General features: G+C 47.3%; 1 protein-coding gene across 12 annotated transcripts in view; it reads left to right on the plus strand.

Annotated features, from left to right (window-relative positions):
- Nucleotides 1–17456, plus strand: part of triobpb (TRIO and F-actin binding protein b) — a 305286-nt gene that overhangs the window by 251445 nt on the left and 36385 nt on the right. For 11 of the 12 annotated variants that reach the window (XM_063062679.1, XM_063062672.1, XM_063062673.1 and 8 more), the window contains 4 exons: nt 2287–2376; nt 4032–4141; nt 10939–10977; nt 16534–17086. In XM_063062679.1, coding sequence (XP_062918749.1) covers nt 2287–2376; nt 4032–4141; nt 10939–10977; nt 16534–17086 — 792 coding nt within the window. The remainder of the gene's footprint in view (nt 1–2286; nt 2377–4031; nt 4142–10938; nt 10978–16533; nt 17087–17456) is intronic. The other variant, XM_063062675.1, reaches the window with a different exon arrangement.

The raw sequence follows: 17456 nt of genomic DNA on the forward strand, positions 1-17456 counted from the left end.
TACCAGGCATACACCATACCAGGCAGTACATTCCAGGCATCCACCACTCTCTGAGTAAAAAAACTTACCCCTCACATCCCCTTTGAACCTACCCCCTCTCACCTTCAATACATGCCCTCTGGTATTAGACATTTCAACCCTGAGAAACAGGTACTCCCTGTCCACTCTATCTATGCCTCTCATAATCTTGTAAACCTCTATCAGATCTCCCCTCAGCCTCCGACGCTCCAGAGAAAACAACCCAAGTTTATCCAGCCTCCCGTGATAGCACATGCCCTGTGAGCCAAGATTGTGCTGCCATGTGTGGGAATGGGGGACAAATATGAAGCTCTTAGATAGGTAATGTGCAGAGAATGAAGCGACAGGGATAGGCAGAAAGGATTAATTTAGTTGGTGTTTTAATCTCTGGTTTAGTCATTAAGGTACGACATTGTGGGCCACCCTCGCTGTTTCTCTATGTTGTACGAGCAGGGAATTTTAAAATGACAACAGCTTAAGCTAACTTGATTTTAGAGAACTGGATCAAGAAGCTGATCTTGGCAATTAACAGCTGTCAATCAGAGACCCTGACGTTGTAAGAATATAGTAGTTCGGATTATAGGAAGGATGTGGAAGCTTTAGAGAGGGTGCAGGGGAGTGTCAGAATCTCAGAATTACCAGGATGCTGCCTGGATTAGAGAGCATGTCTTATGAGGAAACGTTGAACAAACTAGGGCTTTTTCACTCTGGAGCAAAGGAGGATGAGAGGTGACTTGATAGAGGTGTGCAGGATGATAGGAGGCATAGATAGTGGATAGCCAGAACTTCTTACCCCCAGGGCTAATATGAGGGGGAATAATTTTAAGGTGATTAGAGCAAAGTATTGGGAGGATGTCAAAGGTAGTTTTTTTTTAAACACAGGGAGTGTTGAGTGTCAGGGGTGTTGGTAGAGGCAGGTACGTTAAGGCTGGGGTTCCCAATTTGGGGTCCACATACCCCTGGGTTAATGGTAGGGGTCCATGGTATAAAAAAGGTTGGGAACCCCTGGAAACTCTTAGATAGACACTTTGATTATAGAAAAATGGAGGGCTACATAGGAAGGAAGGGTTAGGTTGATCTTAGAGTAGGTTAAAAGGTCAGCTCAACATCATGGGGCAAAGGACCTCAATGGTGTTGTAATGTTCTATGTTTTAATAATGGTCCAGGACATTAACCAAATTGTGGTTAAGGTTTGTTGAAGGTTAAGTACAGATTTAATCATTGTGGTAGAAAGGTTTTCAGCACGAGGGATGACGAGGACAGCTCAGCATTGGAATTTGAACCTGTGTTTTGCAGAGGAAGGACAAAGGTGTGTGTCATCGAGCACTGCAAATGGGGTTGAATTGCTTTCTAAGGTCTGTAGTCATGCTGGAAGTTGGGGTCAGAGAGGCACAGCTACAGTTTCCAGTTCCCCTCCAACACACCAACAGCATCCGGGCTGAGAATCAGAGAGCCCCCGGCATGGGGTTGGGTGAAGGTGCTGGCTCCTGTCTGCTGTGAGGGCGGGTGGGTGGGTGGTCAGGAGGAGGAAAGGAGATGTGGCAATGGTCCTGAGTCTCAGAATGTGAACTGAACACGTAGGTATTAGGCTGGGACAGCTGTTCCCACTTGGTAACATAAAGTCGTAGAACTTTACAGCACGGAAACATGCCCTTCAGCCCATTTGCCTGCATTTGGCCCCTGGGGTATAGATTGGATGGATGGGATGATCACAGTCTTGCTCCCAAGGTAGAGGAGTCTTAACACTAGAGGGCACAGATTTAAGGTGAGAGGAGAAGGATATTAAGGGCACCTGAGGGGCAGGTTTTTCACACACCGATGGGTTTATGGGACAAGCTGCCAGAGGAAGTGGTAGAGGCAGAGACAATTACGTTAACAGGACATTAGGATGGGTACATGGAAAGGAAAGGTTGAAGTTGAGATTCTGACACCGTTCCGCTTCAAACCTCTTGCATGAATCTGATTGTAATCAGGCCTGTTTTGGTGGCTGTTCCTAAGCTCTTGAATTCCCAAGCCAAATCTCCCAGTTCTTCCTTTCTCCTCATCTCCTGAAAACCTAGTTACTGACCTAGATGTCATCATGCACCCAACACCCAATATACAGTTTGTGTGAAGTTTTATTGAATACTGCCTCTCTGAAGTTTGGAACATTTTGGAAGCTGAAGGGCTCTATATAGATCTGTGTGTTGCACGAGTAGTCACACTGGAAGGGTGAAGAGGTTTCTGTCTGTATCTTGTCACATCTAACTTCTGCACCTTTCCTCTCAGGCTAATGACCTAGATGGAGAGATTGACCTGCGGAACTGCAGCAACGTCACTGAGTACCAGGTGCAAAGGAACTATGGATTCCAGATTCACGTGAGTAAGCTTACCCCCACCCCCCCCCGCCACCGAACCACTTCCATCTCTCAATCTGTGTCAGACTCCCCCATTCATTGCATTCTATCAACTTAAGGGTGGAGGTGCAATCCTCAACCAACCTTGTAGCCAGGAAGTGTCCCTGAAACTTACAGTAAGCTTTAGTTGTCTAATCTGTGGGGCTTGTGTATCCTTATTAAAGGTGCAGTTTGCGTACAGAATTGACTCAAGTAGGCTCAGGGTTCACTTGGATTCCACTTCGTAATCCAATTTCCATGATGTTCTCACCTTTCCATATGAAAACTACAGTTGGAAATCACAAAGGAAGTTTAAGACTAATAGTTACTGGGTTACTGGGAGCAGGGGTCAGCATGCGGGATGCTGTCGACCAAGTCTCCCTTCTCTAAAGCTGGATGGGACCTGCTCTCATTCTTGTACATTGAATAGTAGCCGGAGAATCACTAGCAATAGTTTCTACTCCCAACCCCACATGCTTCTTGGTCCCCAAATGTTCCTTATTTCCCTGCGACCGCTCACCAATATTCCCTGACCGCACCATCAGATTTCAAACTTGCGTCTCGACCTCGCTCCTCATTGCTTTACTACTAAACACAGGTGAGCGTAAATCCCTAGACGCTACGTCTATGCCATTGTCTTCTGTCCACGTTCTCTTGTAGTCCCCCAAAGCTGAATTTGGCTGGTAACAACTTTGGAGGGTGAGCTTCCTATCACGCATCTGCTGATTCACTGGTGTAACGATGTTTGACCCAGCAGCTGAACGACTGCAATGGTCACCTTCGACCTTCCACCCTGCACTCGCACCCATCTCCATGTTCCCTATCTGACTCTGCGCCAAGCCTCGTTTTCCGTCGCCCCCGTGAATGCTCCCCAGCACTTCTCATAGTTAACTTTTTTTTTAAATTTAGAGATACAGCATGGTAATGGGCCTTTTCAGCCATCGAGCCCACACCGCCCACTTGTAGCCATGAGGCCTCTTTGCCTATTGATCCATACGCGGTAGGAAACCGGAGCATTCAGAGGAAACCCCTGTGGTCATGGGGAGAATGTATCGCTGTCCTTATGGACAGTGGCGGAATTGAACTTGGGTCACTGGTGTTACGCGACCATGTCGTCCACCAGAAAGTTAGGAGCAAGTTAAAGTCTTCACTGTTCCTCTAACTCACCTTTCCAAACTTTGAGATGTCCTCCAGTCCTGTTTCCACAACCTGCGTTGCACCAGTTCTGGTCTCTCCCACATCTCCAGTTTCAATCATTTCCCACTGTGCCCATTGTCCTGATCTCCCTCCCTTAAATCTCGCCATCTTCCCAATCTATCGAACACTTTTCAGTGATGGCCAATTTAAAGGCCTTCACTGCCCCCCCCCACCCCGTTCCCCTTCCTCCATTTTTGGATCAGTGTTGAAAAAATAACAGGGGAGGAATTAATCCAGTGAAAAGCCTTAGCCTGGTTGTAACGTTAAAGGCAACGTTTAAATGCTGGTTGACATTGATGTGATATCACCATCGTAGACAACGTGGAACCCATCACTTCACTAGTGGAGTGATGGGCTGGTGTTCACTGTCCACCTGTAGGTCAGGTGGCAGAACTGATCCCCGTCTTACTGCCACTGTCTAAAAGGTGATCTGTCCCCTAGACCAAGGAACTGGTGTACACCCTGTCGGCAATGACCTCTGGGATTCGGAGAAACTGGATTGAGGCTCTCAGGAAGAATGTTCGTCCAAACTCTTCGCCCGATGTGACAAAGTAAGTTACTTAGAAGGATGCGAGTGAGTGGGCGTGCAGGGAGAGTGCCGGGACTCGGCTGGAGGAGGAACTGGAGTGGTTGGTGGAGACATTGGAGATGGGTGTGAATATGGCAGTACTGGTGACCATGAGGGTAAAGGGGATGGGCAGGGGTGAAATAGGATGGGTGGGGAGAGGGCGAATACACTGGTTGGACAGGGGGACTCTGGTAGATGAGTGAGAGGGAGTGGATGAGCTAAGGTGAGCAGTTGAGTGAGCTGGAAATCTCATTAAAGGAATTTGAATTTTTTGGGGGAGTAGTTGACAAAAACGTTTGGATCCCTTAGATTGCAATCCAGACGTAGTGAGCCAGGGTGTGAGGAACAGACAGCTATTTGACCTCTCGAGTTTGCTTGTTCAGTGAGATCATGGCCGGTGTGCGAGCTAACTCCACGCATCCATCATTGATCTGTCCCAGAATAAATTACATTCCTCAGTAATTCATTTTGTTCATCCTCCTCAAGCATGTTTACATTTACCTGGACTGAATTCCTTTGCTAACTCTGTTAATGTTTTGAAGTTCCAAGCAAGTTTATCAAAATACCTATATGTCATCATATACCATCTTGAGATTCCTTTCTCCCTGTAAATACCTGCATGAAAATGAATTTCAAGGTCATGTATGGTAACATAAAAATACTTTGATAATAAATGTACTACCTTGAGGTTTATTTTCTTTTAGGCACTTACAGGACAAAAAGAATCTCAAGGTAGTACATGGTCCAGATGTTTCTTTACAAGGGATTGTTTTCAGCTGAATGGTTCACAATATCACCCATCTGTACGTCATTGTTAAACTTGTACATGAACTTGTGTGTTCTGAGTTATTTATAAATCTGGTTCTAAGCTGTGGCACCAATGCTATCCGTGTGAGTTAGCTGTGACCTGCCAGTGGGTCCGCCCACCTCACCATCGTCCTGCACTGTGTTTCTTGCCACTCAGTTCATTTCCCAGGCAGGCTGATAACTTTCCAACGCTTCCATGAACTTTAACTTTAGTTAACGGTCTCTGAATGGGAACTTGCAAGTGCCTGAGAATATCCATATAAATCAGGGGTTCCTAACCTCGGTTAAGGGTAGGGGTCTATGGCCTAAAAAACGTTGGGAACCCCTGATTTAAGTATCTTAGACTTTCTCTGAGTTCTACGTTAAGAAACTTTTCAAAAAATTGATATATTTGAAACACCCTGGTTTCCTTGGCTGCCTAAGTGTAGGGAAGACACTGTCCAGTCCCGCCAAACTTGTGAGATTGAGATGACTCTCCCAGTTTGTGTGGTTGCTGTGTAATTTGTTACCCTGTTACAAATTAATGTCACGAAACATCAGACAGCACACTGCATACAATTAAAGGAATTATATTTATTGAATCTTTAATTAAATTTTAATTAAACAGTCAAATATGCACAAGATGGAGCTCATCCTGAACTTCTCAGTCACTCCTGTTCTGGGCCCTCGACCTGCGTGAAAGCACACACCACCTTCTGAACGTCACTCGCAATCCATCTCGAACAAACGGGTCTCCCACCGGGTCGTAACCTATGACTGATTCTCCCCAGTGTCTTCTCTCTTCATCTCCTGCCGAACAAAAGCCCCAAGACCAACCGTAGTGTCCCTCACCCCAAAAAAAACCTCCCCCCAGTTCCGGCATCCTAATTGGATGGCACGTATCCCTCATCATCCCTTATCTTCAACAATAACCCAAACAGATTGAAAGCAGAACATTCTGCTCTTACAGAACTGCTAAGTGAAATACCTACAGCATAACAGTAAAGATGTGAGCCAGGGCATTACATATTCATCAGTACAACTTACTTTTACAGGTAATAATAATAACGTGGCTATTAACATAGAACATAGAAATCTACAGCACATTACAGGCCCTTCGGCCCACAATGTTGTGCCGACCATGTAACCTACTCTAGAAACTGCTTAGAATTTCCCTACCACATAGCCCTCTATTTACTATCTAAGAGTCTCTTAAAAGACCCTGTCGTATCCACCTCTACCACCTTCCTTGGCAGTGCATTCCACGCACCCACCACTCTCTGTGGAAAACTTACCTTTGACATCCCCATTGTACCTACTTCCAAGCACCTTAAAACTATGTCCCCTTGTGTTAGCCATTTCAGCCCTGGGAAAAAGCCTCTGGTTATCCACACAATCAATGCCTTTTATCATCTTATACACCTCTATCAGGTCAACTCTCATCCTTTGTTGCTCTAAGGAGAAAAGGCAAAGTTCACTCAACCCATTCTCATAAGGCACACTCAAACTTCCCATAACTCAACTACAAATCTCGAATCCAGGAACTAAGAGTACAAACATTAGGCTAGCCACTGGCCTTTCTTTGTTGTACCTTGTAAGGAAATATGCAGTTTTCCATTCTAAAGGAGTGTTTCCTGAATCAGGAGGAGTTTGGAAGCTCAAGGCATCGTAATACATGTGCTTGCCTTCCTTGAGCCTTTTGATGAAAGCTCTCTGGTCTTGGTTGTGCCAGTTCTTAATCGCATTATTTTCTTCACTGTATTTTTCGCACAATGGATTTTGTTGGCTCTATGTATTTGATTTTATATTACCTGGATTGGCTGGCATGTCTGCTTCACTGTGAATGCCCAAACGAAGTAGAGGCCTGCTTGGGAATAAAATGAAAGCCTGACCGCAGCCTGTCCAAACCTGGCCATCATGGTAAGTATTGCAACTTCAACATGCTATTCAGATGCCAATGATATTGCGCAAGTCATCTTGACCTGTCTGAAGTACAAAGCTGTGCCAATGTGGCCCAGACCGAACCAGAGTGTGCAACTGAACTTACCTGAGCTCAGCACTTACAGTGAGGTAGTCATGGTGTAACATTGAGTAGCTAACCATGATCTTCACCAACTGCTTTTGTTTCCAACAGCACTTGCAAAGTGCTGCAAATTCCTGTTTTCTTTGTGCTTTTATAATATGTGGATATCACAAGCATGTTTCTTTTCAATGCCCTCTTTCTATAACTTGTAATATCTTTCTAGTCACCTTTTGTTCATTGCATCTCTAAGCTTGAGTGAGGCTTCCTTCGACAGCAGGACCTCTTGCTCCTTGGGGCTAGGAACTGGTTCAGTAGTTAATGTGAATCAGTTTGTATCCTCAAGGAGAAAGAGGGAGTATTAACTGGTCCACATTCCCTATTGATCGTCTTTGGTTCTACCAATTAACAGATTTTGCATGGTTTCCATGGAAGTCTGGCATTGCGTTGAAGTTAGTTTTGCGCAAATTGAGACACTGAGTGGCAATTTCATGCTCTTCTCTTTAGAACGTTAGTTGTGTTCAATCATGACTACTGTTCAATACACGACTGGGCTATTAGCCAAGTCTGCCTCATCAGTAAATCTTAAATGGCCCATGTCCTTTGATTTAAGGACATATAGTTGCAGAAAACTCACACCAGAAAATGTACTGCCTTCTGATAATCAGCTAACCTGTCTGTCCTAACATAATCAAAGTAACTTTCTACATTTTACCATTATGACAGGCTTGTCCAACCTTGTATTTAAACATTCTACAGGAATCCTTTGTGTAACTCCCTTTGTTTTGCCGATGAAATCTCCACTGCCTGTTTGACCCTTATACCATCTCTCTTCACTGAGCTGATCAAAGTTCAAAGTAAATTTATTATCAAAGTACATATATGTTACCACATACAGCCCTGAAATTCCTGTTCTTGTGGGCATTCATAGTATATAGAAAGAAACACAGTAGGATCACTGAAACTTGGTGAGAGAGTGAGATTGAGCACCAGTGTGGGGCAGTTGCCAAGGACCGGACCAGGTTGGTCCACACTCCAGAACTCCAGTTGAGACCGGAAAAATGTACTTATCCAGGAGGCTCTTAAAAGACCCAATGCCAACTAACTGGTACGTCTTTGGACTGTGGGAGGAAACCCTTGCTGTCACAGGGTGAACGTACAAACTCCTTACAGGCAGTGGTGGGAATTGAACCCACACCGCCTGCATCGTAAACCGTTGAGCTGTCCACTATCCTGCCATGCCGTCTTAGCTTAAACATTAGACCTCGATGTCCTGTTCTTTAATTTGGCTTGTAGCATTTATTATTTTCTGAACAGCACCTCTGTCTACCTTTTATCATGATGTGGCTTCCACTTCCCCCAGTAATGTTCTCTGATGGTCATCATCGTGGTACAAACCGTTAATCATGTAGGTTCACATTCCTACTCTCAGCACATTGCATCTCACTGCGTTATTGATTCCCTTGCCCCGCCTCATTAGATTCCCCTTCCTTTTCCCAACTCCAAGAGCCCCGGTTTACTATTCAGCTCCCTCCTGACAGTCTATACTGTACCTCGCAGGCAGAAAGGACATTTTGCATAATAGTAAAAAAAAAGGCACAGAAAATGTTTCGGAAACACTCAGCAGGTCAGGCAGCATCTGCGGAAAGAGAAGCAGAATTAACGTTTCGGGTTAATGACCCTTCATCAGAGTTCCAGTTCTAAGAAAGCCGCCGTGTAATTTATTTCTCCCTCCACAGGTACTGCCTCACCTGCTGAGTTACTATGCACAATGTTCTTTCTGCCTGTGAGGGTTGCCAACATTTTCCATTTTCTACACTTCCAGCATCTGGACTTTATTTTCAATCATTAACTGCATTTTGTGAGTTGGATATGGTCAGTGATATATCGATGCAGCTGTAAAGAAAGCAAGACAGCTGCTGTATTTCATTAAGAGTTTGCTGAGATTTGGTTTGTCAACTAAAACGCTTGAAAACTTCTACAAATGTACCGTGGAGACATTCTGACTGGCTGCATCGCCGTCTGCTATGGGGGCATGGGGGGACTACTCCACAAATTGCAGAAACTTGTACAATTAGCCAGCTCCATCATGAATACCAGCCTCCATGGTATCCAAGACTTCTTCAAGGAGCGGTGCCTTAGGAAGGCGGCGTCCATTATTAAGGATCCCCACCACCCAGGATATGCCCCCTTCTCATTGTTGCCATCAGGAAGGAGGTACAGAAGCCTGAAGGTACACGTTCAGTGACTTAGGAACAGCTTCCTTCCTCTGTCATCCGATTTAAATGGGCATTGAACGCATGAACACTTAATAGACAGATAAATACTTAATGTAGCTCAGCTTTTTGTGTTCTCCGTACGAGTGGTGATTGGTAAGTTCGTGGCCTAATGTGGAAGAAATCAGTTTTAGAAAACCTAGCACATTTATTTTTCCTACATTTACACACTTAGTCCAGCGGTTGTGGAGCATACGGATCCCTTCTTTGTAGAAGTCGGTCTCTTGGACCTCCAGAAGTGGTCCACAGCAGGAGTGATTGATAAGTTTGTGGCCTAAGGTAGAAAGAGGTGAGTTATTAATTTCAAACTTTCTGCATAATCACTCAGAGTTGAACTGCACGTGCACGTAACGAGAGCTGCATAACTCATCTCCTTCTACCTAAGGCCACAAATTTATCAATCACCCCTGCTGTGGACCACCTCCACAAAGAAGGGATCCGTATGCTCCACGACCGCTGGACTAAGTGTGTACATGTAGGAGGGGACTATGTTGAAAAATAAATGTGCTAGGTTTTCTAAAACTCAGAGTCGGACTGTGGTCGGGCATGGCCGAGAGAGTTTTCTTCCTTCTCCCATCTGCGTGAGATGTGGGAGTTTCGAGAGACTTTGAACTTTTTTTACTGTGCTATGGCCTGTTCTTCATCAAGTTATGGTATTGTTGCACTGTTGTAACTATATGTTATAATTATGTGGTTTTTGTTAGTTTTTCAGTCTTGGTCTGTCCTGTGTTTCTGTGATATCACACCGGAGGAATATTGTATCATTTCTTAATGCATGCATTACTAAATGACAATAAAAGAGGACTGTGTGTCCTCATAATCTAAAAAAAATTGACTCCTTCTACTTTAGGCCACAAACTTATAAATCACCCCTCCTATTTATTTATCATGTATTTGATTGTGCTGGTGTTTGTAAAGTTAATAAATTGCACGCCATAAGCCTGTGTTATTAAACCTGACTCTGATTGGAGATTCTTGCTGTCTGTCTCACCGGGGTTCCCTTTTACACCAACCCTTTGCATGTCCTGCTCTGCGCCATGGGTTATTACTGAAATCTGGCCTAGAGAGTTCCTCCTCACCACGTTCTCTGTGTGTTGAGAGTGTCTGACCCACGATGCAGGAGAGATTGGAGGTGACTGCAACCAAGCATGGAGAACAGTCAGTGTCTGCAAATTTCCGAATCCTGCAAATTTCCGAATCCTGCAAATTTCCTAATCTTGCCAATTTCCTAATCCTGCCATCCGGGCTCACAATTACTCAGTGCCACAGCTGATCATTACCTCCACTCTCAATCTCTGCTGTAAATTGGGGCTTTTAAGTCAGCATTCCAAGCCACAAATCTGGAACCACAGGACCAGCCTTCAAATACTTATTGCATTGAGTGTACTACTACCAAAAAAAAAGCATCTCCTTCTACTCCCAAACCAGAGAGTGCTTCCCATTCTTAAAACCTGTGTAAACATTCTGCATGATCATTGCCTGCACACTGCTCTCTGTAGACTATTGTGTTTCAGACCAGTCACTGCACACCACACCCTGTAGACTGGTGTATATCAGACAAGCATCTACAGACCTCTCTCTAGACTTCCCTGTGGACTTCTGTCTGTAGCTGCTCTTGTGTTGAAATGGTTTGTGCTGATTTATGTTTGAAATTTCTAATGTCTGCTCTGTTTTTCTCTTCTGCTTACTGTTGTGTAGGAGGAACAGTTGGATGAAAACCCCACCTTCAAAAGCCAGGTTAGAATGCGCAGTATTAAATTGTTATCGGTTCCCCCTCCCTCTCCTGTACATCACCCCTGCCTGCCCTTTGGGCTGGGTGCAAAGCACTGGGTGACTGGTGATCTCTGACGCCACCTCTCGAGTCTCCCTCCAAGCGCCCCCACTGTGATGAACCCCTAGTTCCTTCTCCCTCTGGCTTCTTGACCTTGTCGCCCGACGAGGAGTGAGCCTGTGATCGGTCAGTTGGTCTTGGAGGGTGTCCTACCCTGCTGTGGTCAGTAGCCATTCCAGTAGTCCGGTGGACAGAGGCAGACTCCACGTGGTCAGGGTTACAGCCAGGCTGCTGGTAAAGCTCTTGCACAGAGCTGCCCCACCCACTAATTCAGGTCATGGAGTCTCGGTGAGATAGTAGGCCACTCGACCCATCAGGCCCGCACTAACTACTGAGCTCCTGTTACACCAACCGGCCTTATTCACGCTGCACGTCCCCCTAGATTCTATTAGCCACCTACATACTTGGGGCGGTTTTCACTGTCCGGTTAGCCTCCTAATCTGCACATCTTTGGGGTATGGGAGGAACCTGAATGAAGCCCACATGGTCACAGGAAGATCATGCAAACTCCGCACAGATAGCACTGGGAAGCTGGATTTGTGTGGCAGTAGCACTCCCTGCTCCCTTCCCCCCCCCCCCACCCCCAGTTATGGGCAATAGAGTCTGGTTGCTCTGGGCAACCTGAGACCACTCTGCCCATTGACCTTTCACAGGGAGAGCATGCAAACTCCACACAGACAGCACCAGAGGTCAGGATCAAACCCAGGTTACCGATACTGCGAGGCAGCAGCTCCAACAGCCGCACCACCGGGCGATCAGGTGGCCAGAGTGTCGGAAGCTGAGCGTGCTTGCTGGCAAAAGTGGGCTCCATGTCAGGCAGACTTGCTCGCAGTTTTCCAGAGGCAACGGATTAACAGATTATCTAAAGTCGGATTAAGAAACTTGGTGGCTTGCTGCAACTCTTAAAGCAGAGTGTGTTGGTGGACGGGGGGGTGAATATACAAGCCCAGTAGGACAATGAGAGAGTGGATAGGCCTGTAAGAATATGAGAGGTGGGGAAGGGGGTAGGGCATATGCGAGTAGGGCAGTGGTGGGCAGGAGGGTCTATTAGAGGAGGGAATGGCCATCTGGATTCTGTGCCTCTGTCTCGAATGTGGGGAATGAGCCCACGATTGTTTGACTCAAGTCAGCGTGCTATCAACTGAGCTGTACGGCAGAGGTGAGCAATATTTGTGCTGAATGGCAATCCCACTAACGTATTTGTTTCTTATACTGTATGGTGGATGTTTAAAGTGCGTGATCCTTCCCTAGTCAGAAGGGAAGTACTAGGGAGGTCCCCTAGTCCCCTCGCCCCCTCTTGCAAACAATTAGTTACGTCCTTCTCTAAAGCAACACTCTCACTGAAGGCTTGCTGTACGCCCTCAGGTGCGACACAGAGTGTTTTCCATGAGGAGAAAGGGTAGGTGGCCAGCCTGTTCTTTGCACAGTTAATGAGCTCACAGCTGTGTATACAGTGGCCAGGGACGAGGAGTCAGAAGTTCCAACTCCTTCCCCAAAGCCTAAAAGGTAAAATGAGTTCAAGTGCCTGGCTTTGAGCAGGAACTCCAAGGCAGGAAATTGACAAATTCCTTAACAGGGAGGGAGTGAGAGGATGCAGACTTCCTCCTTGGGCAGGAAGGTGATGATGCACTTCACCCTGTTATTGGAGACACTGGTCCTGCCGCTGCTCGCTCACTAATGCCCGACTGGACGGAGCTTCCTCAGTGGCGGAAGTAATCTGCTGGCAGCTTGACGTTCCTCAGGGTGACGACGCGGGAGGACACTGTGTGCCTTGTCCGCGAATCCCATAGCTGATGTTCCTCAGGGTGATGACGCGGGAGAACACTGTGTGCCTTGTCTGTGAATCCCGCAGCTTCGTGTCTGTTACAGGGGCTGAGCTCCTCGTTGGTCATTGTCCGGAGACTGACGGAGCAGAGTGTGGTACCTGTGCGCCCTCTCAACACTCGGACTTGAAACCATCCCCTGCAGGGAGCTTCTCCCTGCCAGAATCTCTGTATGGAACTACCATTTAGGCACGGTAACAGATCTATAGCCCACACCAATCTTAATCACAGCTACACTCCCCAGTTCATTCCCGGTGATCCCAGATTTGACCTCCTCCACACTCTGCCGTCTCTGCATTTTGACCCTGTGATGACGCCTAACCTGTATTGCTTGAGCGGATCCTCTTCACGTTTCCCAGTCTGTTCCAAATTTCTCCTTTTGCTTCCTCCAATTTAATCCTTAACCCCGATGGAGCTTCCTGCAGACGGCACCCTGCATTGAAGCAGAGAGCCGAGAGGTGAGATGCTCAGCCCCAGCGCCGTTCATCTCCAGATCTCATTGCAGCCTTGGTCCAAGCACGGACCAAGATCCCCAGAAGTGGGGTAAGAGGGGCAAATCTGAACTCAGTGGGCATCACGGTGAGAGCTGTCCAGTGCGAGGCAAGGCTTTGCCAGTGGGCACCTACATCCTGTGGAGCAAATAGTCATAGTCATAGTCATACTTTATTGATCCCTGATGAAGGGTCTCGGCCCGAAATGTCGACTGTCCCTCTTCCTAGAGATGCTGCCTGGCCTGCTGCGTTCACCAGCAACTCTGATGTGTGTTGCTTGAATTTCCAGCATCTGCAGAATTCCTCGTGATCCCGGGGGAAAATGGTTTTCGTTACAGTTGCACCATAAATAATTAAATAATAATAAAACCATAAATAGTTAAATAGTAATATGTAAATTATGCCAGGAAATAAGTCCAGGACCAGCCTATTGGCTCAGGATGTCTGACCCTCCAAGGGAGGAGTTGTAAAGTTTGATGGCCACAGGCTGGAATGACTTCCTATGACACTCTGTGTTGCATCTCGGTGGAATGAGTCTCTGGTTGTGCCCAACCAGTCCATTATGTAGTGGATGGGAGTCATTGTCCAAGATGACATGCAACTTGGACAGCATCCTCTTTTCAGACGCCACCGTCAGAGAGTCCAGGAAATGGAATATGGATGAGCTCAGCCGGCTCCTGCAACCTTTGTGCTAAATCCTGTGTCTCTCGCTGGGTTTCAGCTCTGGCAACGTATCTCAATGTGTCAAATGTGTGGCTCTCTGATGAAAGTATCTTCCAGAGTCACACAGGCCATTGGGTCCATTCCAACCATTTATGCTCATTCTACTCTAATCTCATTTATTCTCTCCACACTCCTCTGACCTACCCCCCCCCCCAGAGTTTCTACCCCTCACCCACGCACCTGGTGCAATTTACAGCGGCCTACTGACCTACTAGTTCTTGAGATGTGGGAGGAAGCTGGAGCTCCCAGAGGAGATCCACATGGTCACAGGGAGAGTGTGCAAACTCCACACAGACAGAGCCCGAGGTCAGGATGGAACCTGGCTCTCTTGAAGAGTGAGGCAGCGGCTCTTCCAGCTGCACCAATGTTTTTCTTTTTGATGTCTTCCCCCTCGTTCTAGATTCTCCCTTGCTAGGTAACCAGTGTTTCCATCCAAACTTAAAATTGTTCTAAACCAGGGGTCCACAGACCCCTTGCTTAGTGGTAATGATCCATGGCATAAAAAAGGTTGGGAACCCCTGTTCAAAAGAGTCTCGGTATTGTATTTTCTCACATAAGGAGCCTTTAGTAAAATCGGCACTGTGAGCTCTCTCTGACGCCCAGATGTGGTTCCCACATCATGAGGCCCATGAAACCCCATCTGAAGTTTCATTAAAGATTAATGTGGTTTCTCAAACTGCTAAGTAGCCATGTGCCCCAGGAGGCAGCTGCGAGTGGCCTGAATCTGCCCCTACCCTGAATCTTCTGAGTCTACTTCCAGTGCTGACTAATTATTTCGAGTAAATTTATTTATTTACCAAAACGTTATCAGCTTTCCTACACTGACACTGAATTGCATATGCTATCATTTTCAAGCAATTATCTTATCAGCGTCTTGTACAGTTTCCTCTGCTTTTCTAAAGAATTAACAGTATCTCCCATTCTGTCAGTGACAGTCCCCAACACAGCTCCCTCCAGACCAAGGCCTTATCACTGATCAGCACATACAAAAGAGCTGGTATGGCAGTGGACCATGTGCAGCATCGCTCAATTTCAGCCACTCGAACTATCTGCCCATGACGTACTGTCCCAAATAGCCAGGGTTCCCTGACATTCAATACTCATCCCTGATTATGCATATGAGAAATACAAACTGCTGAAGGAACTCAGAGGTTCAGGCAGCATCTGTGGAGGGAAATGGTCTGTTGACGTTTCAGGTTGAGACTTTGTACCTGGGCTGAAAGAGGAGAGATGGGCGGGACGAAGAGGTGAGGGGGAGGGGTGGGTGGCAAGAGCTGGCAAGCGATAGGTGGATCCAGCTGATTGACAGGTGGAGTCAGGTTAGGGTGAGGGAAGGTGACAGAGGCCGGGAGGCAACAAGGGGCTGCAGATGATGGAACCTGACAGGAGTGGAGAGACCCAAAAAAGCCTTTAACAAAGTGCTGATGAGACGCTTTTGTGAACCGCTGCAGTGTTTTTGGGTGAAGAGGAGAGAAGGGTCTTGGCCCAAAGCATTGACTTTTTATTCCTTTCCGTAGATGCTGCCTGACCTGCTGAATTCCTCTGGCATTGTGTGTGTGTGTGTGTGTGTATGTGTGTGTGTGGTATTACTCTGGAGTTTTTAGCATTGTTTCTGTGTTTAAGGGAAGTGAGTAAGGTTTGGACCCAGGGACAATGAAGGATCTGTTTGTCACTCAGCCTGGTGTGTGAGCTGGTGGTGGAGCTCTCTTGCCCCTGCTGCCCCTCTTCTTGGTCACTGTCGTCTCAGTGATCAGTATCACTGCAGAAGCCAGCCTTCAGTCAAGTGGATTCACTCGCGGTGGTAACGAGGAGTGACTTGAGGCTCTGCAAAGGCTGGAGAGCATCCCAGCTGCAGTACCTGAACCCTGCACCAAGTGTACTTCTAGTCAAAGAACCAGAGCGTAAAAGGTCTAGGGTGAGAGGGAAGAGATTTACAAACGTTTATAATAGGAACCTTGGGGGCAATTTCTTCACCCAGAGGGTGAACGCAGCGAGCTGCTAGAGGAGGTGATTGAGGTATTTAAAAGGGTTTTTGAGCAGTATATGTTCATGGGTTCCCAAGGTTTTTTAGGCCATGGACACCTACCATTAACCGAGGGTCCATGGAACCCAGGTTGAGATCCCCGGTTTTAGAGGGAGTTGGACAAAACACAGTCAAATGAGAGTTGCTTAGATGGGAATCTTGCATGGCATGGGCCAGTTGGACCAATAGGCTGGCTTCTGTGCTGTGCGACACTGTGATTCTCACCCTCCCCTTTAATCACAACTGACCTTCCCGTGACACATCTTCCTCTGTGGTTCAAGGGCCAGGAGTCGCTGGGTTTGCAAAATGTCCAAGTTAGAAGTGCGTCACCAGCACGATTTGCTGTTGTCTGCAGATTGTTGGGCAGGAACTGGCAGTAACGATCTCACGTTTTGTTTGTAGTTTAACAGACAGCAATAAGGAAAACACTTTCCGTGACGTGATCACCAGGAGGACCACAGGGAGACAGGAGGCGGCATCTGCAGAAAGGACGTGGGGGAGCCGCAGGGCAGATGGCCATGAGCAGCGTCTACCCGCGCACGACTGCGTGGAGCTGGAGCCCGTGCAGCAGCCGTGCGCACCAGAGCCCGCGGACTCGCGCGTGCAGGATCCCACACCGGCCAGTACACGCATCCCAGAGCCCGCGCTGCTGCGCGGACAGGACTCAGCCAGGGCGGACGAGCTGCAGCGCGACCAGGCGCAGCGGATCACCGAGCGGAGCAGGTGGTTCGAGTCCACGGCCCCCAGCGACGGCCCGAGGAAGGAGACGGACTGGAGCTTCGAGCCCATCCACATCCCCGAGGCCCTCAGCAAGGACATTGAGGTGAAGTGGCAGGAACTGGAGCGCATTCCTCTGCGGGACCACAAGCAGGTCCCCCTCGTCTGCGTGCGGCCTTCCCCCTCCAGGCAGAACGACAGCGGCACCTCGGCGACCACGGAGCGGCTGGAGAAGGAGGTAGGAGAATTAGACCCAATTTTCTGTGTGGCTGTTTGTCCTTGGCCCCAGTCTCCTCCACCTGATCAATGTCTGTTGGCTTCTTACTGTCACATGAACCAATATACAGTGAAACTTTTTGTTTTACCTGGCATCCATACAGATCGTTCCAAACAACACAGGACCAGTAACAGAATGTAGACTATGTTGCTACAGTTACAGAAAGTTGCAATACACGTAGACAAATAAGATGCAAGCACTCAGCAAGGCAGTTGGAGGGATAAAGAGTTCATCCTTAACATACAAGGGCATTAGGAAGCTGCCCATGAACCTGGTGGAGTGTGTTTTCAAGCTTTTGTGTCTGCCTGATGGAGGGGGTGGGCGGCAGAGA

This window comes from Mobula hypostoma, chromosome 11 (assembly GCF_963921235.1).
Source record: "Mobula hypostoma chromosome 11, sMobHyp1.1, whole genome shotgun sequence".
NCBI lineage: Eukaryota > Metazoa > Chordata > Chondrichthyes > Myliobatiformes > Myliobatidae > Mobula > Mobula hypostoma.